The sequence below is a fragment of the Glycine max genome, chromosome 9 (genome assembly GCF_000004515.6).
Source record: "Glycine max cultivar Williams 82 chromosome 9, Glycine_max_v4.0, whole genome shotgun sequence".
Classification (NCBI taxonomy): domain Eukaryota; kingdom Viridiplantae; phylum Streptophyta; class Magnoliopsida; order Fabales; family Fabaceae; genus Glycine; species Glycine max.
In genome coordinates, this window is record NC_038245.2 from 2189347 (window position 1) to 2211770 (window position 22424).

Here is a 22424-nt window from a genome sequence, read left to right on the forward strand (position 1 = left end):
TCTTTTATCTACAATAAAATTCTTGTGTTCATACTTATTGTTTGATTAAGGTTATCTTTTTCTCTTTTTTTCATCCTACAATAAAGTATTGAACTCAACTTTCAAGAAATGTTTCTCTTTTGTCCATAAATCATGACCTTGTATTTATATCCCTTCTGATCCAATGGGTCCTTTACCACATCCTTAAGGATAGGAAGTGACGGAAACTGCCTATCACCAAAATGGATACCTCAAGTCTTTTGCATGTCTTTTCTTTATTACTTTAAAACATTTAGTCATCTATTTGGAGGGGTAGTTACTCTCCTCCCTCAAAAGGAGACTCCTTATCATCATAAGTGGTTATGTAGTATCCTCAAGCAGTGTATAATAACATGATAACAAGGTAAATATAATTGAAACCTCCATTAAACGACATTACTGTTTCAGGGGGGGTCTCACTTAGCATAAGTCTAGTTTCGATTAGCAAGTTAGGCCCTAATGCCTAATGAGTAGGGATATCTTAGTCATTTACATGAAACTTCCAAACATGTTTTCTATAACTGGCTCCCTTAGCACTTGAGTTATGTTGCTTAGTGAGTTAGTGTAGCGTCTCCAAACCTACTCTATAAAGGTAATCTCCAACTTAATTAACAATGTAGCAAAGGTTCAATGATGGGAGTTTAACATGTTCTCTTTAGTAATTTTTGCTTAACGAGATTGTGTCCTCGCTTAGCATGACTTTGGTAACCTTTCTTTCCTTGCTTTCACTTAGAGAGGGAGGTCCCTTCCTTAGCACGGATACTTAACTTACAGACCTAGACCTTACTTGATTCTCGTTTAGTGATGTAAGGATCGTCATACAAGTATGACGATTCTAAAAATCATAATTTTATCAATTCGTTTTCCTTGAGACATTAATGACACTCCTATGTAATTTGGTATGTAATATTGCTTCGTTATATTTTGATTTTTTTGTCTCTATACTTGCATTAATTTTATATTTTGATAGTTATACATATAAACTACATGTTTTAGTCACATATGAGTACTTTCTGATTACATTTTGGTCCTTGTCGTCAAATTCTCTAACACCATTAATGTGGCCGTGATGTGCTATTTTTTAGTCACTATACGTAGTAGTGACCTGCATGAGCTTGACGTTTTAGTCACTATTTGTTCTATTTTTATGTTTTGGTTCCTGTATTTAGAAACTTCACACTTTAGTCCTGATATGAAAAATTCTTTTATGTTTTGGTCATTGTCAACTCCTCTCTTCCTTTCTCCCCTCTTTGTTTTTTCGTTACCAATTCCTCTACTATTAAATCCTCTTCCATCAACTAATTTTCATTGACTCTAAATCATTGAGTGTCGGTGTTGCTGAGTTCAGATACATCTTTTAGATCGATAAGACAAGGTAACCTGAGTAACGATTTGTGTGGATACTCCTTGTAGTGATGGCGACTTGCTGCATATTTTTAATTTTGCTATATCAAACGCTTGGAGATATATTATTTTTTTGCATGGTTGGAAGTTGATACGGAGATGAATTCTGATTTAACTTCTCACTTAATTGTAGGGGTTTGGTTAAGAAGAAAAAAATAATTTTAGTACAGCAAAATAATTTCTTTTATTTTGCTTTGGTATGCTTATTAATACTAACTTTCGACATGTAAACACCAACCAAATGTATAAAAAATGAGAATATCACAAGCAAAGTCCAACGTTTACATATACTAGACCCTCATCATTGCTTAAGAAGATAGAAAGAGGATGAATATTTTGGAAGTGAAGCAGGACTAGATTGTTGAGTTTCTTTGTACTTAAAAAATATGCATTCCATGCGTCACACTTGAGTATCGTTTATATAAAAGTAGCTTCACTAGTTACACAGTTCTTGCTAGCAAAACAACACTTGTCACCTGTAATCTTGTCACACACACACATCCACAAAGATAGCAATGATTAAGCACTTCCAACAGTGTTACAACATTGAAATGACCAAAAAAAACATAACAAAATCCAAACGTATCCTTTATTCATCTAAATTAGCTAATCAACCCCATAACAAAACCACCCCAATGGCTCCAGCAACACAGTGCCTCATTCCCATGTCTTGCACTTCTTGTCTTTTAGCCTCATACTTGAAACTGGGAGTGGTGGAATGCTCTGCTCATGCCTGAACACATTATCAGGATCCACCTTGGTCTTTATTTTCACCAACCTGTTGAAATTATCCTTGAAATACATATTGCCCCAAGCAGTTGCCTGTATGTAACTTGTGCTGTTCTTCTTGTTCATTCCCAAATCAAGATCTCTATAGTTGACATATGCCTCCCTTGGGAACTTGGACACATAAGGTGTCATGTAGTTGTAAAGCTTCCTAATCCAATCTTCATGCTTTGATGCATTCTTATCCCCATCTTGCCAAAGAGTTAAGTACTGGATTTTGTAGAGTGTTCCATTCCTATGAGGGAAGGGAATATCAGATTCTGAAAACTTGCTCATCATTCCACCATAAGGGTTCCAAATCATCAAGGGACTATCTTCTTCCAGCAATCTTTGCCACAATCCCTCAAGTCCAGTTTCTGGTATTGGATCTCTCACAAAATCTGATTTGGCTTTGAAGTAGTTCTTGAAAGTTGACTTTCCTTGAAGCAGAACTTCAGGGGGGGTGTCATTTGGATAGCCAGCAATATAGAGCACAGACTTGATCCAACTAGTTTCAAGGCAATCTTTTTTAGTCAAACCCAATTCAGGAAAGCTTTCTTTCATCACTTGGAGGAGTCTGTCAGCACCACCAAGGAATTGAGCATTGTAAGATGTTGTGATGGTTCTCTCAGTTTTGTTTCCAACAGTGGCTGGTTGAATGATGACTCTGATGAAGAGATCCTCATCAATATAGGGTGCCACTTCCTGCCATCTATGAAGAATCTTGGTTGCATCTTGCTCTAGGCTCCTTGTAACTGTGAAAACAGTGACAGTTTCTGGCACAGGAACAAGCTTTATCTTCCACCAAAGAAGGATACCAAAGCTTGCTCCTCCACCTCCTCTAATAGCCCAAAAGAGATCCTCTCCCATGGCTTCCCTATCAAGGATTTGACCATTTGCATCAACTATTCTTGCATCTACGACATTGTCAGCTCCAAGGCCATACTTTCTCATCATGGATCCATATGCACCTCCTGTGATGTGCCCTCCAACACCTAAGCTTGTGCAAAGGCCTGCAGGGAAACCATGAACTGAACTTTTCTCGTATATTCTGTAATATACTTCTCCAATTGTCGCACCGGCTTGAATCCAAGCAGTGTTGTCTTCTATATCAACGTCGATGGCACGAAGCTTGGACAAATCAACAATTATGAAAGGGGACTCAACTTCAGAAACATATGAGAGTCCTTCATAGTCATGGCCACCACTCCGAATTCTCAGATGAATACCAAGCTTCTTTGAGCAAGTCACTGCCACTTGGACATGGGAATCAGTCAAGGGTGTGAATATAAGCTCAGGTTTTGGCGCTGAAGGCACCAAATACCTTAGGTTCTGTGCAGAGGATTCAAGGATCTTGTTGAATGATGCATTTTGTGGAGTGTAAATTGATGCATAAAATGGAGCTGCTTTGTCTGAATAGAAGCTGAGACATTGGACAAAGTTTTCTTCAAGTGAAGCTGAAGCTGCCAATGAAACTGATAATAAGAGGATTAAAGTTACTAAGTGTGAAATTGGTGACACCATGGTTTTGTGTTCTGAGGTTTTGGTTTCAATTTTTTGTGTTTAAGGAGGCTACCACAAATGTTATATTTATACGACCATAATGTGCTATGGTGACAATGTGTTATTATACAATAGTTTACGTATAATTGAGCTAAGACAAACGTCATAATACAGATGAAGAGTGTTGGCATTATCTTGTGGCTAATGTTCTATTCTTAATTATGACATTGTGGAACATGAGCTTTCTGATCTATCTTTGATTACAAGAACATCGACCACTTTTCACATTTAACATAGCCTGAAAGGAATTCTCTATGCTTCATAGTTGCTAAAAAGAATGGTATAAGCAAAGCAACTGTCTTCAATGGCCCCACTAGTTTTAGAATATTTTTGAATAACAAGAGATAAGCTTGTCTGTATTTCTTGCAGCATCATATGATCATGCAACAACTAAAGGAAATTCTGCATAATTTTTTTTTATTAGTTTCTCCATATTCAATGATAATCAATTCATTTCATGGTTTTGTAGTGGGAATAAACGGTAGGTCCACAACATCACTCGTTCATTGGTACATATTTTAATTTACTACGCTTGATACTGTTACGCAAAGTTTAATGGCAAACTCTAAAGTTTTGTAATACTTGTTTGCCAAGCGTGGTTAATGTAACAAGAGGAAATTTTCATTGCCAGGAGGTGAACTTCTTTATTTTTTTTTTTTTTTATAGTATTCTCGTTTTCAAGTTATAGAGTAGTCTTTGTAATTTTGCACAAATTTATGAGTAGTCTTTGTAATTCTCGTGGTTAATGTAATTTTGCATATTACTTGTTTTTATAATTGTTTGGAAAGGTAGGTAACAACTTAATTTGTAGGGAAAAAAGTGTTTTATAAACAGTATTCTAAGCTTGGAGGTAGGAATTTTTTTCTGTAGAATACATTTCTTCATTTTGGAATGGAGACATGTTTTTGGTGTGCTTGTTAACAGAAAATATTATTATATATAGCCCAATAAAATAACTTCCCAAGGTAAATATTTTTATATTGAAACTGTTTTTTTTTTTCTTTTCATGTGGCTTAAAAGAAGAACAAATAGACGCTTTGAAGAAAGGGTCAGTGAGGAAAATGAAAGAAAGCAAGAAGCTTCATCTTCCTTTAAGATTGGAGATAGATGGATTTCGTGTAGTATTCGCAACAGACCAATTGTGCATATATAATTGCCAATTTTATGAAAAGCACATGAACTTTTTTTAGTTTTGCTAATGCTTATAAAGGGAGACTCCAGTGCCAAGTTTGAGCTCAGTGATTGAAAATTTTCTAAAAAATTTGGAATTTGAACAAGTAAAATATTATTTTTTATTGGTAAATATTACGGGAATTTGAACTTCTGACTTTTTTCGTTTTCTTCTCTGTTCACTCTTATCATTCAATCATCAATTTTATATTTTCATAATAAATTAAGACTATTAAATTTAATTTTTTAGCTTTAACATGGTTAATTAGAGGGATGAATACATTTTCTTTACTGATATAAGCACCGAGGCAATAATGTTTTTTATCTGGTTTTTTGCTCTCTTTTTATGTTTTGACTGAATTATCTTTTTTAAAAAATCATGATTTTTTGTAACAAGTTCTTCCCTAAGTGTTCGTTCGCTATGGATAGAGTAGTGAAAATAAATGAAATGAATGAAAGTGAATTAAAATAAAATATAAAAAAATATTTTACTCATTTTTTATTCTTTTGTTTTTTTCAAACGAATGGATCCTAACAGTTTGTGATTTGATTGCCACCCCTACACAGGACTGAACCCCTTTTCTGGATGATACACAATAGTACGCTGCACCATATATATATAGCTTTTGCTGGTGTCAAAATTTTCAACTAAAACCACGCTTTCACCTCACCTAACATGGAACACAAGCATTGTTTGACAAGTTGAGATGCACCAATTGTTGGTGTTACATATTCATGTGCCCATGAATTAGTGTTACCTCTATAGCTACGTGCACCACTTAAGAATCCACTAAGTGGTCAATCTTGAGAAACTTTTGCTACATAATGGAAATGGCGTAGTTGTACAAGTCTCTTTGCGTGGTATCATGGCATGCATATAAAGTCGGCACTGGATTCAAGGAAAACAACTATTGACAAATTATAAATAAATAAATAAATAAATCTCTCGCAAATTAATTAATTAGGATATATGGATTCTATAAAGAAGGACCACGAGCTAGGAAGAGACAAGATTACTAGGCATTTTGAATTATGAGTGGATGATAATGTGACATTTATAGCCTAGTAGTGGATATGTTCTAACAGGAATACACGTAGCCCTGCCAAGTAAGACTACCATCATCTTGTATAAATAAATGTACAGTTTCATAAGGAACTTTCCAATTAATTGGAAGAATGTGGAGTCGAGTTGGTGTACATCTTAGGATCTAATTAAATTAAATAATTATACATACTAAGCTAGAAAAACGCTTCAAACTTTCGTTGGTAAGTTTATATTCTTTTATATTTTTCAGTTCTTTTTTATGAAAATGATTCTTTTTAATTTACCATATTCAATGTGAAATAAGTGAACATGTTGCTTGAAGAGAACACGGTCAACACACCAATACTGATCCTGACACCATATGGAGGGAGAATGAGTGAGATTTTAGGATCAGAAACTCCATTTCTGTGTGGAAATGGGAGCATATATGGGATTCAGTATTTGGTTTATTGGGACTCAAATGAAGAAACACCAAAGCATATATATATATATATATATATATATATATATATATATATTTCAACCACATACTACAAAGATTTTTGGTGTATTCAAGTTGGAGATAATCTTGAGTTTAGTAAGAGCCTAGGGAGGCATTATTCTTTAAAACGTAGTGTTAGTTATATATTCATTTTCTTGTTTACCGATCGATGCATCACTATTTTTTTTTATCGATAATATGATCGATTTATTGTTATTAACTAGAGAAAAATAATAATAAGTTTCATTATCGCATTTTTTTATTGTTGTAGTTCAGGAAAAAAAAAAATACTTTTTAAAGAGGATAGTGCAGAACATGGAGCAACGTCTTCATCTGAGAATGGATCCTGTAGGCATTGATGCCTATTGCATCACACAGAAAACATTAATACTAACGTAGTTAGGCACTTCAGTTATGTGCATATACTGAAGGATGAGGAGGAAGACTTGGGAGAACTGGTGTTATTTTCTACTATTTTATGTTTAGTTCACCTTGTTTTGCACTACTTCAGTTTATTTATCTTGTACTTATTCACGTTTTTGTTATACTTATTTCTTACGAATTTTTATATTATTATTTGTATTGATATTGCTTTAAACGATTCTTAACGAGTGATAAATGTTGTTAATATTGACATTGGTTTAGGGTCACAAATAAAAGAAAGATTGAAATAAGTTTTTGTTGTGTTTCTAGACTAACGGAAACGTATTTTTGTAAGGGGTATTTTAATATAAAAAAACATTAATCAAAAGGTTGAGGTGAACTTAGCAAAACAGGGTACAGGAACGACCAACGACCCTTAAATTCCTACAAACATAATGTTTTGGACCCATTCCTCAACCCAATAGGCCTAGTAAGTTGCCAACGTGAAACTTAAATAGTTAAATTCAAATCCGGCAACGGATTAGATTGACTTAATCATATTCATCAAAAAAAGATTTACATCATATCCAATATTTTATCGAATCTTTAGATAATTGAGTTTAAGTTTAAATAGATTACCCTATCAAAATTTTGGATCTAGATCCTTTCCCATATTAGGCGTCAATTGAAGGTGTAGTTGAGAGAGAGTTTTATTCGTTAGATTATACGCACGATTCTGATTTTGTCATGTTTTCTACATTAAATTTTTTTTTTTCACTCTGTTGCTCCCAATTTCAAACAAAAAATAAAACTCTTGTCTCTTTCTCTCTCTGGTCTGCAATGTTGGTCACCAAAGAATGACAAATTGTCACCAAAATAACGACCTCCAAGATGCTAAGGGAGAATCTTGCATTGGAAAATGATTTTTTCATTGCAATTAGACTCAAATTATAATGCAAAACTCTTCTTCAATAGCTGGATTTGCTACTTTAATCTCATGATTCACTTTGGCACTACTTCACCATGTGTGACTTTGAAAATTTAGTTACATTATGACTACTGCTTTGTGACAGCAACATTGCAGACAGACAGAGAATTTTTATTTTATTTTGTTTAAAATTAAAGCTACCGAGAGAGAAGCTACAAAGTGAAAAATAAATAATAAAAAAAATTAATGTAAAACACGTGACAAAATCAAAGTCCTTTATATGATCTAACATGCAAAACTCTCTCAACTACACCTTCAGGTGTCAAGTATGGGAGAGGATTCGGATTTCAAAATTTTGATCATGTGATCAACTTGTTATCTTGAGTAGGATTACATTTTACATTTAAAGATCTTTCATGTAGTGTATTTCTTCTCATTTCCTCAATTCTTAGAACTAATTATATAATTTTCACTATTTTCTATCGAGCTTTGTTGCCCACTTAATTAATCAAATTTCTTTCTTCGTTATCTCAAACTTGAACAGATTTCTACTAACTTAAGAGGAAAGGTCTACTGAAGGGCAAGATTCTTGATTTCTTGCACTGGAAAAAGAACGAGTGGAAATAGTTATTTTTTTATTTTTTATTTTTTATTATAGCAACAAGTGGTGGAAATAGTAGTAAAGAAAGGAAGAGATCCAACAACTACAGCAAAATAGAAGCATGACATTCTACAAATGATGTGAATATCGTTTTTCTTAGCCGGAGATAAAACAACGACATTTAAAAAAAAAAATCAAATGGAAATAAATTTATGACATACAAGTGGAATGCGTATGATTGCATTACAAATGACAACGATATATCAGTTCCCCTGTTGAATGGAAAACCAAATGGTACACTAAGTTTTGAAATATTCAACAACTTGCACGTTTATATTTAATCAATACTTTTTAAAAAATAAAAAAATAAACTCTATCTGTTTAGGGCTCCAGGATGATATTTTTTCTCTTCGTCCCACTAATATACATAAATGAGCAAATCCCCACATGTTAGTCCTTAAGATTATAGTTATTGAGAGATTTATTTGATGGTTAAATCTTTACAAAATTCACATTTAAATGACTAACTTAATATAAAAAACTTAAAAAATTAATAATATAATGATTCATTAATGTTTAGAGAACATGATCGAGGATGAAATCTTATTTGAAAAATCTCCAAGAAAGTACATGCATTAGCTGCTTAATATACGCGCTTACAAAAGTAGCAAAAAAGAAAAATACGTACGCGTTTGTAAGTAAGCCATTTACAAGTATAACCTTATATCCGAATATAATATAATATTCCTTTCCCACAGTTACCGTCCACATGGCACATGCTGACTTTTTTCGTTTATGCGGCATTGTTAGTCTCCGTTTTTTAATAGTGACAGAAAAAGGAAATAGCATGCGCATAATATGATTAGAAGTATTTTTAAGAATAAATAAATAAAATAAAATTGAAATGAGTTTCTTTATAAATTACAATTAACTTGGTTATAACCTAATTTCTAAAAACCCTTCCATTACATTTTTAAAAATAAATTTATTATATAATAAATGAATGCACCGTTTTAAACACTTATAATTATAAACTATTATTTTTATTTTGACTTAAGTTATTTTCAAAGTTGAAAAAAAAAACAGTAAAAATAAAATAGAATATGTAGTCAAACTTATTTTTAAAAATTTGAAATAAATTCTTATTTTTATACCCATAAAAATTAAACATAATACCAAAAGATTATAATACTTCCACATCTTGTTCAATCTTTATTTAAACCAAAGAACAAAAGTTAGATATATTTATGTGATCAGTAAAAGTTCTATTTAATTAACTCCCATAAACATTTCAATATTCTAGAGTAAGAAATACAATAAACATTTTAAGGTTGTGTTAATTCATTGACAAGTGTATCAATTCACCCAAGTAATAAAGTAAAACGAACGTTCGAGTGTCGAGTTCGCAAAAACTTTGATTGTACGGAGAGTTATGTATATCTAATTTTTAAACAATCAATGAATTGAATTAAATATTTGTAACATGTGACATTAAACGTGAATTGACATAAAATTCAACTAATTAGCTAGCATGTGCAAGGCAAGAAAAAAAACACTTAAAGTGGTGAAGGGACGATTGATGTAGAATAACTATATGTTGGGACGCTTAGCCTATAAAAACTATTCTGGATGCAATACTAATGATTTTTCTCTATTCAATATTATTTCAATTATCATTTACATCTAGTTGTATACTCTATGCATGATTTCTAACACGAAAGAGCCTAATTTACCTAATTCTTCTTCTAATCTCTTAAGAGATAAACTAGCTGAATTGCATTATAAATAGAGATGTCTAAAACAAGCTAAATAATATCATTCTATCCCTAGAGATGAATTATTTAGATGTTCTTTTCTAGTTCTTGAGAGATAACCATTTTTCAATGTTTAAACCCTAAAACATAGCATGAATATGGATAATCAAATCACAATCGTAAAAATAAGCACAAAAAAGAGACAATGAAACTAAAATAATATTAAATAGATAATAAGAATCATTATATCAAGAATTTTTTTTATTGCTAAACTCCTAACAATGGGTGGTTTATTTTCTCATTGTCACCAGAAACTTAAAATTACAAAAAGAGTGAAGGTGGTGGAAGAGAATAGAGGAAAAATAAGAATGAAGGAAATAAATGACTCCCAATGGGTGATTCTTTTTTCCATGGACGTGCCCTAGTCTTTCTTTGTGCGGGGGACAGAATGAATATTGATTCTCTCCTTTTTCCTCACTTAAAATGTAACTCAATTTTATTTTTTCACGATCTTGCGCTAAGTACGACTGCATCCTAAATGAAGAGTAAGTAGCGAATAAAATAATATAAATTTACCTGTTTAAGCACCTATTGGACAAAAACTCATAACATATCAAATTTCTAATGTTTCACAAAAAAAGCAATAATTTTTTTTCCATAATTACAAAATATATTAATGCACAACATTTAAGTTATCAGGTTGTGTTTGAAAATTCATTCACAAGTTTTTAAACGGAGAATCCGATTTTATTTCCAATACAACCCTAAATTTAGAAGGATTGATGAATTACTGGTTAAAAAAAAGATTGATGAATTAGAGTCTTAAAAAAAAAAGATTGAAGAATTAGAAAACATGGAGTTCGAGTTTTAGATTTTATCCGATCTAAATTGGAGTATACATAATTAAAAAAATAAAATAAACGCACGCTTACACAAGCAAAAAGTTTTAGTAGTACTTCACATTGATTTTTCACCCTTCTGGGACATCGAAACTCATCCCCTATAACACTGCCCTTTGATTAAGGGAATGAAGGCGACACAAAACCCGGATTAATTATCCTTTTGAGACTTTTAAAAAAGTCAACATTCTTTTATACTCTAAAAGAATAGATATAATATTATTTTTAATATTATTTAATTAGTTGAAACTCCTTACACTTGTACCAGAAAAAAAACAACTCCTTGTACTTTTCCTTCATAATGCAATTAGTCAACGAAGATAAGTCATGCAGCATGGTATAATTCAGCAACCCAAAGAAAGCTAACCAATCATAAATTTCTAATTTCATAGGGGGAAAATAGTCAATAACCCACTTTTTTTTACCAAAAAAAATATCTAATTCATAAACAAAATCAACAACAAAAATACAAAATATATAGTAGTAAATTACCGCTCTTAAATTATTATTTTTTAACTCAAAATGATAAGCAAAAGTGACTTTATATAGAAATATCTATCTGATCTATTTATCGGATAACTCAATGTCTACTTCAATTCTTTCGTCACTAATATCCAAACCATTAAATCTGATTAATACTAGTAATCCATTATTCCAAAAACAAATAGAATTTTTTTTATAAAAAACTCTTTCTTAGGTAAAGTAACGTCAACAAGTCATAACTGATAATAATCGAAACGTCTCAAGAAGATTCCTTATTTTCACCAAATACTCTTTCAATAAAAAGAAGGTTTTGGCCGATAATAAATAATTCACGAGGATATAAAAATCAATCTTAGAGATTCACATTTTTTAACAAACGTTTATTTTATAATATTATATATTAGAAATAAAATTTCTCATTATGTTTAAGAAATAAAATTAAAACTGTACGTTAAGTCCTGATAGCATGTTTAAGAGATAAATTATCTGTTAATTATATTCCACTAATTCACCCAAAAAAGAAAAAAGAAAAACTCGTTCATGACAATTCTCACGTTGTGTTAGTCGCAAAATTGGACCAACTTAACACGTCCCAAAACACTTGCAGTGTTATATATAAAAACCGCACTCACCCTCCCCAAAGTCACCAACAACACTTGTCACAGACAGACCATGGCAACAAAACCTCGTTTGGCTTATCTCCCTGCCATTTTTGTTCTTCTTCTAGTTGTCTTCACTTCTGTGACGGCACAATCCCCAGGGCCAGAATCTTCATCACTCCACGACACCTTCCTTCAATGCCTCACCAAATACACAAAAAACTCCTCATCTCAACTCTCCAACATAGTCTTCGCTAACACCAACCCCAAGTTCCCCACTGTCCTCCAAAACTACATCCGAAACGCGCGTTTCAACACCTCCTCCACCCCAAAGCCTTCACTCATCGTCACTCCCCAGAAAGAATCACACGTCCAAGCCACTGTAATCTGCGCCAAAAGCGTTAACATTCAACTCAAAATCAGAAGCGGAGGTCATGACTACGAGGGCATCTCGTACATCTCCGACGAACCCTTCATCATCCTCGACATGTTCAACTTTCGCAGAATAACGGTGGACATAAAAAACGAGGTTGCAGTGGTCCAAGCTGGAGCAACACTCGGAGAAGTTTATTACAGAATATGGAAAAAGAGTAAAGTTCATGGCTTTCCAGCAGGGGTGTGTCCCACTGTTGGCGTCGGTGGCCATTTCAGCGGTGGAGGGTACGGTAACATGCTGAGAAAATATGGCTTATCTGTTGATAATGTTATTGACGCTCAAATTGTTGATGTGAAAGGAAATCTTCTAAACAGAAAAACAATGGGAGAAGATCTCTTCTGGGCTATTAGAGGAGGTGGAGGAGCCAGTTTTGGTGTCATATTATCATACACTATTAAACTCGTTCCTGTGCCGGAAACGGTTACCGTTTTCCGCGTTGAGAAGACTCTTGAAACGAATGTCACTGCCACTGATCTTGTTGTGCAGTGGCAGAAAGTGGCGCCAAATACTGATGATAGGCTTTTCATGAGGCTGTTATTGCAGCCTGTGAGTTCCAAGGTTGTGAAGGGAACAATAACTGTTAGAGCCTCGGTTGTGGCTTTGTTCCTCGGAGGGGCTAATGAGGTTGTGTCGATTTTGGCTAAACAATTTTCGCTTCTAGGATTAAAAAAGGAGAATTGCACTGAGGTGAGTTGGATTAATTCTGTTCTGTGGTGGAACGACAACAATAGTTTGAAGAATGGTGTCAAACCTGAAGCCTTATTGGATAGGAATTTAAACTCTGCGGGTTTTCTCAAAAGAAAATCTGATTACGTTCAGAATGCCATTTCCAGAGATGGGTTGGAGTGGCTATTTAAAAGGATGATTGAGTTGGGAAAAACGGGGCTTGTTTTCAACCCTTATGGAGGAAAAATGTCTGAGATTCCTTCTGATGCGACGCCGTTTCCTCACCGAAAAGGGAACTTGTATAAGATTCAGTATTCTGTGAACTGGGATGATCGATCACCTGGTGCTGCTCTAAATTTCACAAACCAGGCTAAGAGGTTGTTCAGTTACATGACCCCTTTTGTGTCCAAGAATCCCAGAAGTGCGTTTTTGAATTATAGAGACCTTGATATTGGGGTTAACAGCTTTGGTGAGAATAGCTTTCAGGAAGGGGTGGTTTATGGGACCAAGTACTTCAATGACAATTTTCAGAGGCTTGTGAAGATTAAGACCATTGTTGATCCGGAAAACTTTTTCAGGAATGAACAGAGTATCCCTGTTCTTCGTGGCAAAGCATAGAGAACCATACAGATACAGTGAAGAATGTTGCTTAGTTTTTTCTTTTTCTTTTTCTTTTTCTTTTTTTGACAGTAAAGAATATTGCTCAGTTAGTGCTCCTCTTAGTTGTCGCATCTTCTTTTGTTTCTATAGTTCTATATGAATAGTTGGCCCATAGGCCCGTGATACTTTGTCTATTGATTTGATTATTATTATTATATCATTGAATTTCAGAGTTTGGCGGTATATGTTAGGTTCTGCGTACGGATTTTCATTTATTTTATTTGTTCTTTTCTTTCTTTTTTTCTTTTGCTCTTCTATTTGTGCATTTAATCATGTGACTTGTGTTGGAAAATTCGTTTAATCTCAGTATGAATACAATAATATGAAAGCCCTCGGTATATTGGTTGAATTATTCGAACTATACTTGTGTGACGAGTGGAGGTCTTGCTTTTCATGCTGACCACATCTTGTGGTTCTTATTTTGTCTTGCCGTTTTTGTTTCTAGATTTTCTCGTGACCTGGTCCCTTGAATTTTTAATGCATGATGTTCTGCAATGGATTTTTAACTTCTCCACTTTATTCATTAATTTTTTTTGGACCAAATTCATTTAATTTTATAAGTCCACCTGTTTTAGTTTAATTAAACCAGAAGACATACGAAATTACCAAGCAAAATTCAGTGGAACCAGTTACCGGAATTGTTTGACAGAAATGTCGTTACGTGCAATTAATACTTATTTCGGTTCGTTTTGTAGCATCCAAAGTAAGAATTAAGAAAATAATTAATTAATTTAGTTAATAATATTACGTTTATTTTCATTTTATGTTTTCATTTTATTACTCTTAACATTAATGATATAAACTCTTGTTTTGGTCCTAAGAAAGACCCAAAAGAGTAATTAATGAAGCCAAGTTGGAATAAATTAGGGCAATAAACAATAATGAACCAAGAAAGACCCAAAAGATTCAACTCTCTCACCCTGATCTCAATGACACACAGCCTCCAATGGCATCAACCACAAATTACAACTCAAGCCTAACTGCAGCTTGAAGGACTAGTCAATTTGCTGGAAAGATAGACCTTATCTTCTATTGGGGAATCACAAGATAGACATGAACAAGCTATATCTCATGATATATGGCAAGAACAATTCCCTAGCCAAGGATCATAAAATACAACGAGAACCACAAGATGTTTTTGTTTACCACTTGAAGTGTGAGAATGAATATGATCACCAATACTGTGAAAATTGAAATGTGAGCATATCACCAGTAGAGGGAAACATTGTGCTAGCTGGCGGCTATAGGCTCATGTGCACAAAAAAACAACCTACTTCAATACTTCAATAGTGAAGGCCTAGGAGACACCATTGTGCATGCGCTATACAGAAGCAAGTTGGGTCTAATTAATTTCTCCTACTCTGATTATTTGCTTTATGCTTGTAACCCTATTATTATATAAGTTTAATGATCATTGTACCGTACAGGTCATATGTCCAATATTTACTCGGATGTATGTCCTATATACTCTAGCATGACACACGATCTTCACTAAGCAACACCAAATAAACAGATGAGGAATGATTGTCGAGTTTAACCTCCACTCCTGTTTATATGTACTCAACCAAACCAAAATAGAAGGTACGTTTTACTTATATCTATATATAAACACCTTTAACTTATGATTGAAGTTTCTTTTATAATTAAGTATCCCACTAGACATTAAGGAAGAAGATCCGAGATTATACTACTAACACTAGATAAAAGAGAAGATCAGATTACTCTCCTAGTAAACTTAATAAGAATAATAATTATGTACTAATAATAATGTAAAATATTTTTATATTATCATTTAATTATAAATTATCTTTTGTATAACTTTTAAGATAATTAGTATAAAAATTAATAATCTTTTTACATATTTAGTTAGCATGAGATTCAAATAATTTTCAGTATAAGCTGAATGGGAAGTTTAACTAAACATGGATAAGTCTAAATTGGAAGTTTCATGGGCCATTAAGTCGGATTGTAAGTTCACTGGATACTTAGAAAAATTGGCCACGTTTAACTATGCTGTACTGAGTTAAATCGATCAATAATGTGTATTGGATTCAAATAGTTTAAAAAAGACTGTTTGTTTGTCGGACCAAAATTAAAATTTACTCATTTTATAAGAATTAAAAAATAATTTTAAATATTAGAGGATGAAAAATAATTTTTTTATAAAGACCAAATTTAAAACATGCTATTTTATAAAAATAAAAACATATTTAAACCTCATAAAAATTAATAAACTTGTGAAAAATATAGTTAAGGAATTGTGATTAAATAAATATAAGATGAGTATATATATTATTTATTCTAATCAAGAATGGGACCATACATCACTTAACATAACATGTCCATTAAATTTATCAACCCGATCCCTTCCACCGTCTGGTTCCCTGAATCTCAATTTTAGCGTCGGGATACTCTGTTAATTTCTGATATAGTTCTCGGGATCAACCTCAGTTTTAATCCTCACCAATCTGTAGAAGTTGTTATCGAAGTACTTAATACCATAAACCCCCCCTTCTTGGTAGAGCTATTGTTATCATGGTGATTAATACCAATGTCAAGGTCTCTATAATTCAGAAAAGCCCTCCTTGGATTTTTTGACACAAATGGGGTCATGTAACTGTGCAACCTTCTAATCTGTATTGTAAAGTTCTTCTCTGCAGAGATTCCCGGTTCCTCCCAATTCACAGAATACTCAATTTTGAACAGATTTCCTTGTCGGTGAGGAAATGCTGTGGCATTTGCTGAAATCTTATTCATTCTTCCATCATTTGGGTTGAAAGCCATACTTGTTTGTCTTAATTCAATCATCTTTTTCCATATCCATTCTAACCCGTCTTTGGAAATTGGAGTCTTCACATAATCCGATTTCCTTTTGAGGAACTTTGCTGAGTTGAGTTTTCTGCCAAGTAGAGCTTCTGGGTGGGCACCATTTGGAAAACTATCCCACCAAACTGCAGACTCAATCCAACTCATTTCAATGCAATTCTCCTTCTTTAGACCCAAAGTTGGAAGCTCCTTTTCCAAAAGTGACACAAGCTCTTCTGTTCCTCCCAGAAACTTAGTCATAACAGCCGCTCTAACAGTTTTGTTCCTCTCGCCAACGTTGGAAATCACGAGGTGTAACTATCCTCATGAAAAGCCTTTCATCCGTGCGCGGTGCAACTTATTGCCACTGCACAACAAAATCAGTGGCATTTTGCTCCAAAGTAGCTGAAAAGAGTTAGGAATTATAAGATTACTTGGTGGTTGAAGGGAGAAAAAAATGAGAGAAAAAGATTGTGGATTTGAATTTCTCTTACAAAAATTAACAAACTAATAACTAATAACTAACTGTGAAAAAATAAAAACCCTGAAAAACAGGAACAACTTCAGGCATAGGAACCAACTTAATTGTGTATGATAATATGACTACAAACTTGCTCCTCCACCTCCTCTAATAGCCCAAAAAAGGTCTTCCCCCATTGACTCCTTGTTCAGAATCCTACTTTTGACATCAACAATTTTTGCATCAAGGATGTGATCAATGGATAACCCATATTTTCTCATCATGTTACCATACCCTCCTCCACCGAAATGACCACCAACACCAACAGTGTGACACTCCCCTGCAGGAAAGCCATGAACATCACTCTTCTCCCAAATCCTATAATAAACTTCTCCGAGCGTGGCGCCAGCTTGGACCACAGCAACCTCGTTTTGCACATCCACTGTGATGTTGCGGAGGTTGAACATGTCAAGCATGATGAAGGGTTCATCAGAGATGTATGAGCGACCCTCAAAGCCATGGCCACCGCTTCTCGTTTTAATATTGTTTCTTAGACAATCAACAAAAGTTTCATGTACTGATTCTGTAGTTGGGGCAGCACATGAGGCATGGAGTGAAAACAAATACACAATAACAATGGGGAGCATAGTGGCCAATGGAATTGGTTTTTCCATTGGGGTGGTGCATGATAGATTTCTGAATTATAGATGAAATGAAATAGTGCGGGGCTAAGTTCGGTTATGTTGAAAGAGACACAAAGGTTGGGACGCATAATTATCATAGTTTTCTTGAGGGACACTAGTGAGTGATGAAGATTCTTCTTTGAGCTTTGCCGTTTGCTTAGCCGGCGCTTATTGAAGTTAATTACCTTTAGCCATATGAAGGTACTGTGCCAAGTACCAACCATTTAGCCATATATAAGAAATGAGAAATCAAACTGTTGATAGACCCAAGGTGCATCAAGATGAAATTACTATTGAACATATACTACCAAATATTTTTTTTAAATATAAGTTTAATCACTCATCATAATTGTATATGGTAAAGATTAGTTTGTCTTGTGAAATCGCATTTCTTCGCAATATTCATTGTACATTAAAGAAGCAAATTAAACTTCCAATTTGATATCTCATGTAGTAAAATGTATTTCTTAGAGAAAATCATTCTAATTATACTTGAATTGTTTCATTCCCTTTTCCCCTTTAAAACTCAAAGTCAAGTTCCTTCATGTTCTTGGTGATGGGAATACGTTTTTTTAGAGGAATTTAACCAAGTCAGTTAAAATCCCTCAGCTGAAGTTTAATTTAACTAAAAGTCTAAAACTAAAGACAGAAGGGACATCCAACGTTAATATATCGCAGTCTAACATTTATTACATGTTATTGGAGCTAACCAAGTGGTTTTCTCGTATAGTACATGGAAGTTAATTACATGCACCAAGTCTAAAGACTAAAGCTACGACACATTGAACAACAGATAGAATGACAGTGTTTGGGGACCGGTGTAAAAGTTAAGTGAATGATCAGTTGAATAATTATGCCTATATATATAAAGTTAATTAATTAAGTTTACTAATTTTATTGTTCTGTCTTGTAATGTAGCTAAGGCACTCCTAGCGCTATTATATACTTTTATCTCAATGAAATTTTGGGTTATCTATAAGAAAAAAAAGAGTCAGTTTAGTCATTTCCCAACTTTTATTCCATTCATCATCCTTTACTTTGGTTGTCTCCACATTCCCAGCTCTCATATTTCATTATTCCTGTTTGCTACGCGTACCTCGAATTGAGCAACACGGACATAAAAGTTCAAGAGGCATAACTTTTCTGAAGCTTATATTAGATTACCGGCCTATTTCATAATATCATAGTATGTAAGCATAACTTTATATCCTTATATAAATCATTAGATTCCAAGTACAAATATGGAAAATATTTTAAATTTGAACGTAAATTTGCAATATATAACAAAAAGTTATTTCTTTGATTTTGGAATGTGTATAAAACAAAAGATAAGAGAGAGATAATCATATAAGATGTCATATACCATGTTAATTGGTGGAGGGTTTAGGGATAATATACATGAGATTATAGATTCAAATCTCAGTGTAATCTTTATTGTACATAAAAAATATCATGTTAATTTTTTTTTATAAAATTTTTTTAAGTCAAAAACATCTACATATCATAATCGAAATTAATCTTTGATTTAACCGATTAAGAAACACTTCTGATATGTGAGCGAAGAAAAAAAAAAGAATTAGATACTCAGATGTGTCATTAACATCTATAGCAATACTTTTAACTTGAATATACTAACAATTTACAAATGACAATATTCCTCCAATAAATCTCGATCAGCAACTTTTGCTTTTTAGGCTAGAGTATTATACTTATTGAATTGAATTAATTAGTAAACTATGTACGTAAAAAAAAATTGCTGACTTTAATTGTCAAATTAAACATGGAAATACGTACATATATTTATTTATTTAAGATCATATATTTAACTGAACATCGGTTTAACTTATTCAATTCCCTTGTAGTTCCATGCCAATAGAGATGAGGACCATATTTCATATTTGAATTTGATTTATGCAAAATAAACCCTATGCAGTAAGAAAATAGAAAAGAACTGCAATCATAAAGATTTGAGAATAATATTGGGAAGGACTACACGTACGGCAGAGTTTAACATGTAGAACTTTTCAAAAACATTAATGGTAACCCGGGATACTAAAAAAAACATGTTACATAGAACGATCCATTTAATTGAGCAATACGCATAAGAGCAAAAAAGTGAACTAATTGCCAAGACTGCTTACATGGGAGTGGTTTAATTATTATACTGCGCATATATATCTGAGACATAGTAGGATACATTGCCAAAGGATCATGGTTGCCCTTCAAGGTTAAGGCTTACAACTATGACCTAATTAGTAGGACTAACACAAAAAATACCCTTCTTCCTAATTTCGCTCCCTTGATGCCATCGTTGATGATCGCAAACGCTGTTCCATGTTCTGAACTTGGCATTCATATTGAGGGTTGGAAGAAAGAAGAGTTAGTGTGACAAAATGCTTGCTGATGAGAGAAAACAGAAGGTGACAAATAATGGTGCTCAAGTGAGGGAAACATGTTGGTTTTGTTAGTGGCTTTTGTAGGTGAAAAGGAAAGTGGAGGAATGGATATTCCTGGCATATACCTTGACTCACTGTGCTTTTGTTTAATTGCTTTTCTGTCCACTTTTTTTTTTATATATATCATTTTCTAACATTATCTGACTTTACCAACTGAATGATTGGAATATAAATTTTTCTAGGATTCTTTTAAACAATTTTCAAAATGAATAATGTTTCCTTCTATAATTCCTTACACTTTTTTGTCATTTAAAACTACATGGTCATCATCTCTAATTGATTTCATCCTACCTCAAGGTGAGATAATCAACTTTTGCTTTCAAATAGGTGGATTGTTAATTAGAAAAGAAAATAGTAATTGTTAACTCAGTATTTAAATTAAAATATTTTTTTATATATTTTAATAAATAATCAACTATAACATGATTTTAAAATCTATTATATATATATATATATATATATATATATATATATATATATATACATAATTAGTGATTTATTATCGACATAATCAACTTTCGCTTCCAAGTAGAGCAAACGTTGTAAAAAAGTATTTTTTTATATTCAATAGATAATTTTTATATTAAATTAAAACTGATTCAAATAACATATTTATTAAATTTTAATATTTTTTAATTGGTGATTGAAAATATATTTATTACTTTCCTTTTAACTTGATTTTGAAAATCTGTGACAATTTACATGCATTTGAAGTTACAAAAATGACCCTTAAACTTAGATTATTTAAATCAATCATATTAACACGTGAAAATTTATAAATTTTTTTTCTAAATTTTAAAATGAAAATATTCTTTTTCCTTATTAAATAGAGCGCTAGGGATAACAAATGGCGATTTTAGATTTTGGAGAAATAAAAATAAGAACTCTTTATATGGACTAGAGAAAAAAAACCATTCATTTTACAGTTACAAAAATAGTGATTTCAAATTTTATACATAGTGATGAAAAAATACAAAAACAAAAAAATGGCTCATTTTATTTATATTAAAATTTAAAACTAAAAATATATTTTAACCTTAAATGTGTTTTTTATTGGTATAAAATGAGGGAGTTTTGTTTTTGGATTCCATTTACATTTCCTTGTTTTTCATCTCTCTAAAATTTGATATTACAATTTTATATCCCTAAAACGATTGAATTTTGATTTTGGTCTCTATAAATATTTCTTTCATTTTCATTTTTTTAAAATCTGAAATTGTGATTTTATGTCCCTAACATTCATTTTATGCCTGATAATTAAATAATATGAATTTTGATAACTAGAAATAATTGTAAGATGTCTCATGCTAACATGGACCATACCATAGTGATTAATAGGTGTTACATGGTCGCTTGATTTTCTGTTAAAAGTACAAGCGGTTAACGAGTGGAACATGACAATAGGAACAAAACAACAATAATTTCATATATTTGGTTTGAAGTTTTTTTTTAAAGAGATAAACAAGAAAAACAAAGCAATTATAAATTAAATCCTATATCAATTCAATGCTCAAACATTGCTCATGCAGGCTGGTGGCCCATGTAGAACCACTAACTTGCTGTGCTGAATTTTAAAAGATTTATTTTTTTGGTAAAACTTCTTTTCAATCAAGATTTTTAAATTATTTAAAAAATTTGGTAACATTCAATTAAAATTATCAAGATATTTTAAAGAAGGTACAAAATTAGTTGGTATTCAATTAAAAAAAAATATTTTGGCATAAAAAATTCAGTGAATTTTAGAAAGGATATATTGGATTAAGATCTTAAAAGATTTTTTGATATGTTAATTGAATAAAAATTATATACCAATATATCTCTCAATAACATAGATGTTTGTAGTCATTCCCACATTAATAATTTTATCAAACAATAAACATATTCAATAATTGTCTCAAATCTTATTTATATATTTATTCACTTATACATTAATCAACTTCTCACTTTCATTAAAATTATGTATTTCATATGTTCATATATACTCGATTTCATTTACATGTATAAATATGTAATCAAAAAGCTCCAAATTCAAAGAATTGTTTTTTTTTTCATTTTAGGACATGTTGATTATTGGTTGAAAAAGTAAAAAAATTATTATGTGATGAAAAAAACATGTCAATTGACTGAAAAAAAATATGTCAATTGACAGAAAAAAAATAATCTCATAAAATTTCAAGAGTTTGGA

General features: G+C 32.3%; 2 protein-coding genes and 1 pseudogene across 2 annotated transcripts; 1 reads left to right on the forward strand and 2 right to left on the reverse strand.

The window, feature by feature from the left end:
* Positions 1-1838: 1838 nt before the first annotated feature.
* On the reverse strand, positions 1839-3784 carry LOC100786800 (berberine bridge enzyme-like 13). Its single transcript, XM_003535071.5, has one exon. The coding sequence runs from the start codon at positions 3709-3711 to the stop codon at positions 2080-2082; it is 1632 nt and encodes a 543-aa protein (XP_003535119.1). The 5' UTR covers positions 3712-3784; the 3' UTR covers positions 1839-2079.
* An 8310-nt stretch (positions 3785-12094) lies between these two features.
* On the forward strand, positions 12095-14018 carry LOC100788233 (berberine bridge enzyme-like 21). The gene has a single exon (XM_003535073.4). The coding sequence runs from the start codon at positions 12147-12149 to the stop codon at positions 13791-13793; it is 1647 nt and encodes a 548-aa protein (XP_003535121.1). The 5' UTR covers positions 12095-12146; the 3' UTR covers positions 13794-14018.
* Positions 14019-16140: 2122 nt separating this feature from the next.
* LOC100796660 (berberine bridge enzyme-like 21) lies at positions 16141-17774 on the reverse strand (annotated as a pseudogene).
* Positions 17775-22424: the final 4650 nt, after the last annotated feature.

What these genes read in the sequence shown, in the direction of transcription:
- LOC100786800 (XM_003535071.5), bottom strand. Translation starts at nt 3,711, where the DNA reads ATGGTGTCACCAATTTCACACTTAGTAACTTTAATCCTCTTATTATCA.
- LOC100788233 (XM_003535073.4), top strand. Translation starts at nt 12,147, where the DNA reads ATGGCAACAAAACCTCGTTTGGCTTATCTCCCTGCCATTTTTGTTCTT.